General features: G+C 46.3%; 1 protein-coding gene across 3 annotated transcripts in view; it reads left to right on the forward strand.

Annotated features, from left to right (window-relative positions):
* The window catches only part of BBS4 (Bardet-Biedl syndrome 4), a 33,526-nt gene that overhangs the window by 13,155 nt on the left and 15,873 nt on the right, over window positions 1-4,498 (forward strand). Inside the window, exons 2-3 of one of the 3 annotated variants that reach the window (XM_008631305.2) lie at window positions 1,078-1,157; window positions 3,795-3,858. In XM_008631305.2, the coding sequence (XP_008629527.1) occupies window positions 1,078-1,157; window positions 3,795-3,858 (144 nt within the window). Of the gene's footprint in view, window positions 1-1,077; window positions 1,158-3,794; window positions 3,859-4,498 lie in introns of those variants that run through there. The other 2 variants (XM_017731135.1, XM_017731137.1) reach the window with 2 other exon arrangements.

The following is a 4,498-nucleotide window of genomic DNA, read 5'->3' on the forward strand; positions in this document are numbered from 1 at the left end:
AGCATCCGTGGGGCGCTGGGCTCCGTGCCGTGCCCCGAAGGGCTGCAGAAGCTGTCCCTGCCCCGCGTCCCCCAGCTCTGCCCCAGCCCTCGCCTGGCTTTGCCTCTGCACTCGTGTCACAATATTGACTTGCAAACACGGAGCTTTTGGGCCAGTTGCTATGGTTACCCCTCGGAATGGAGACTCCAGTCCCAGGCAGTACATTCCCAGCCTTAATGAAATGCACAGCAGCGTGTTCAACTTGTAAACCCGACGTGGATATCGCTAAGCAACATCCATCCGTGATTTGCCATAATTACTGCTGCGAGCTCCGCACCACTGAAATGCTGGAGCACAAGGCTTCCTCTTCCTCCACTGCATCAAGTGTTTTTCTGCAGTAGCTTCGCAGTCTCTCAGACCTGTGATGTTTCATAGTCCCTTCACAGTTTCAAAGAACTACGTCTGACCTCTTTGAATTATTCACACCTTCAGACCTCTTCTCCCCAGTCTCCTTTTGTGTGTATCGCCCGTTTCCTGTTCATTCACTCCCAGAAATTTATCTTAAAGACCTTTGATTCTTCTGCCCTACTTTCAAGATGTGAATCCAACTCATTTCCTCCAAGCTGCTTCTTGTGCATTTGAAAAAATCCAATTCCTCCAGCCAGTGTTGGTGTTGAATTAAAATGTGTGTGTGGAGCTGTTTACTCCAGGAGCCGCTCCAGAAGGAGCCGATGCCTCAAGTCCTTTAGAATCCCAGACTGGTTTGAGTTGGAAGGGACCTTAAAACCCATCTTGTTCCAACCCTCCTGCTGTGGGCAGGGACACCTTCCAGTAGACCAGGTGGAAGGTTTCTGCTTAGAGCTTTTATTTAGTGTCTATCCTGAACACGGTGTTTTATCCACCAGTTTGAGAAGTAGAATAAAACCAGACCCTGGTTAGAAGTCCACACTCCAGCCTTCAAGTCAAATCATTAATTGCAATTTCAGTTCTTGAATGACTTGCCTTGTGCTGGCAGTTGGGGTGGTTGGGAATATCTCTCCCAGGTTCTCTGCTGCTCAGTCTGATCCCCTGTGTTCTGTGAATATTTTCCATCTACAGCACCGGAGCTGCCAGTCCTAGAGAGGAAGAACTGGTTGATTTATCTGCTCTACGTCCGCAGAGACTACGAGGAGTGTAAGGTAAGAGCTGCCTCTAGAACCTGGGAATTATTTTACTGATGTAATGAAAAAACAGTTTTCTTGACAATTTCCAAACCACCCTCTTTCCTGACTTCTTTTGAAATAAGGGAACCAAGAGAAAACCCAAGCAAAATTACTTCAGTGTTCTCCAGTCCTTGGCTACCTTCAGGATCTGAGGGTGCAGCTCTCTGGAGCTCAGGATGTCACTGGGAGGGGAAAAGTGGAAAGAACTGCAAACCTCTGTTGTTCCAAGGGATGGATGGGGTTTTCCAAACTGATAATAACACAGTTCCACGGTGCAGGTTTCTCAGTGGTCCTTCAGAGACGCTGTGAAAACACTTCAGCTGAGGGAAGCATTACTACCAAGCGTAAATAAAAAATATCCTGGTTACTCTTGAGCAAAATTCTTTCAATTTACACATGATCCATGACACGCTTTAATTCATCTTGGGCTTGGTGAGTAGTTTGGGACTGGTTGTTTGTTTGGGATTATAATGGTAAGTGGACTAAGGAAATGGCAAATAGTTATTTAACAGTGTGTTTTCCTGATAAAATGAACACGAGAAGAGGGTGCACCCAGGGGCAGGAGCGGGGGACAAGAGTTGCCTTTCTGATTCTGGCATGTGCAACAAAGATCTGAAAAGACTTTTTGGCTTCTGAAACACCAGGTTGGTCAGGACTTGCCTCTGCTGGAGAGGTCCTGAGGGTGCTTAGGAAACGAGCAGGCTGGAGGAAATTCATTTAGCTCCTAATTAGCAGAGCCAGGGCGTTGTATCATCAGTGCAGTGATTTCCTCTCAGGTGTTGGTTTGCACAGATAGAAACACAAGTGGGACTAGCCCTCAAAACAGAAAATTGTTTCCCTTTTTTGTTGTCTGACTGGAGTTCTTTGGTGTACATCCGTGTGTCGATTGTTTCTGTGGTGGGATGTGGAATCGCAGAGTACAGAAAAGAAAAATATGTGCAGCTTAGGAAACCAGAGAAAATAACAAGATGATATAAGGGCAACACTGACGTCTCCATGTCTTCATCAGTCATGGAAGCAAGGAAATAGCGGGGAAAAATCGAGAGAAGACAGCTAATAAATACTCTTCTGCTTGGCAGGCCAGCTTTGCTTTTCCTCAGAGCTCACAAAGCAGTGTTTCTGCAGTAAAAATCAAAGATTCCAGGACAGTTTGGGCATTGTTAAAATCCATTAGTTTAGTCTCACTAAGAAACAAGGGACCTGTGGTGTTAATTCATTTTGGTCTTTCCCACTCAGTGCTTTGAAATGCTCCCTCTCTAACGGTTTTAAAATCTCCCATAGTTTTCAATGAACTAAAAGCCTGTTAAAAAACTATTTATTTATTGGCATCAACTCCCCAAAGTGAAGGCATTAAAGTGATTTTGACCCTTTCAGTGCCACTCCAGCAAGGTGCCAGGCAGACATCCCCGAGAGTCTGCAGCTGCAGCATCCCCAGGGATGACAGAGACTGGCTGGTGTCCTGCCAGTTGTGTCTAAATTCTGTCATCAGCACCTTAAATAAACTTGGGGGGGGAAATCTGGGATTACAGATCATATTCCTCAGTTGTGGGCCTTTTGCTGTGGGACTTCTTAGGGTTTACAGAATGAATCAGATTTCTCTAAAAGATAGCTCTCTATTGCCCTCTCTTGCTCTGAGAATCTGGGTTTATGTAGATGGAACAATCCAGACTATCTGAACTGAGGAGATGTTGGGTATTTCTGAGTCAAATGCTTTATAATAGTGCACTTTGTAACGAGTTATCGATATAAATTAGCAGGTACAGGTGAGGGAAGAGCAGCAGAAGGCCTGTTCTTCCTTTTCCTTCCTCTCTTTACAAGTGAGGAGTGTCAATAAGAACGTTCCTTCTTCTCAGTAACAACTTCTCAGTTAATACCTTCTCAAGAATCACTTTCTCAATAATAGTTTTCCTCCCATGTGCTGTATTTGAGGTTCAGTTTTCAGGTCCTTCACTTCTGTTCCTCTCGGAGGGAGGGGATGCTGGTACTGACCATACACATCTGGAATGCCAGATGAACACCAGGTCGCTGCTCACCCAGAAATTATTCTTACCCCCTGTATCTCTTCCACTTCTGCACAAAAGAGGAGTCTCAGAGCACAAATAATGCTCTTGGTTCTTACTCAGGGTGTTCATCCTCCCAAAGGTGGGACCAGCTGTGGCTATGGAATATATCCAAGCTGCACCCACCCCACCCCAAACTGGGAGCTGCATGGATGCAGCCAGCAAGAATTTGCATTTTCATCCGGTTTTTCCCCATGCACTCCTCGTTTGTTCTTTTGGCTTTCATTGACTCAGCTGCAGTTGCTCCAGTTCAATTTATTTCTTCACAAAGGGCCTGGAGTAGATAGCCTTATCAGCAGAGGATGCTTTCAGAGATGCCTCGTGGCGTTTTCCCCAGGTAGTATCTAATTATCTTGGGGAATAGGAATGAACAGAGGAATACTAAAGAGCCATAGTGTTCCTGGCACAGAGCCCTGGCCTGTGCACTGTGTGGTTGGGCCAGTCATGGTCCAGTGCCCTTGTTACAGGTGGGGTTGTGGTTTTTGTGACTGGAACCAAATCTCTGGAATCAGCTGTGTTAAAAGGATGTGAGTTTACAATTTTGTCCTTCCAGGCTGTCATCAAAGAGCAGCTCCAGGAGTCCCAAGGGCTCTGTGAATACGCTGTCTACGTTCAAGGTATGTCCGAAAATCTTCTTTTTGCCAAAGCAGGTCACCCCTGATTTGAGATACAGAGAACAATACAGGGGATAGATGAGGGAAACGTAGAATTATGTAAAAAATACATTTTTTTCCCCTGCTCGCCCCATTTAGTTTTGAAGTTTGGGATTTCCACATGAAATGGGCACATTAAATGTCCTGTTTTCTCTGTATTTGTCACCAGTTCCTCCTTGGATTACGGGCTCCTGGCCTTCAGTGCATTGGTGTGTGTTTGATTGTGTTACAGATGCATGTTTTTGGTTCGTTACCCACCCCAGGTGGTTGTTGTCTCACTCCTTGCTCCAAGGATGTATTCCTCTTCCTGCCCTGCCCTCTGGCCCCTAAAAAATGTCCCCCCAAATGTGGCATTCCAGTTCCAAGTGCCATGGTGGCAGACAGTGGAGATTTGCTGGCAGGGACATACTGCAGCCTGGAGAGGCTGGGGAGGGGAGAAATCCAGACTGCATCTGTACAAGGAACTGCCCAAGGTTTAACGCTTAAAGGTTTTGTTCTGACGCCCAAATTTCTCCGGGCACACAGAGTCCTGCCTGCAGACACAAACTGCGGGTGCTGCAGGAGGGGGAAGCGCCAGAGGAGCATTGCTGTCTGTACTCCCCCT

Source organism: Corvus brachyrhynchos, unplaced genomic scaffold, assembly GCF_000691975.1.
Source record: "Corvus brachyrhynchos isolate BGI_N302 unplaced genomic scaffold, ASM69197v1 scaffold164, whole genome shotgun sequence".
In the NCBI taxonomy this organism is placed as follows: Eukaryota; Metazoa; Chordata; class Aves; order Passeriformes; family Corvidae; genus Corvus; species Corvus brachyrhynchos.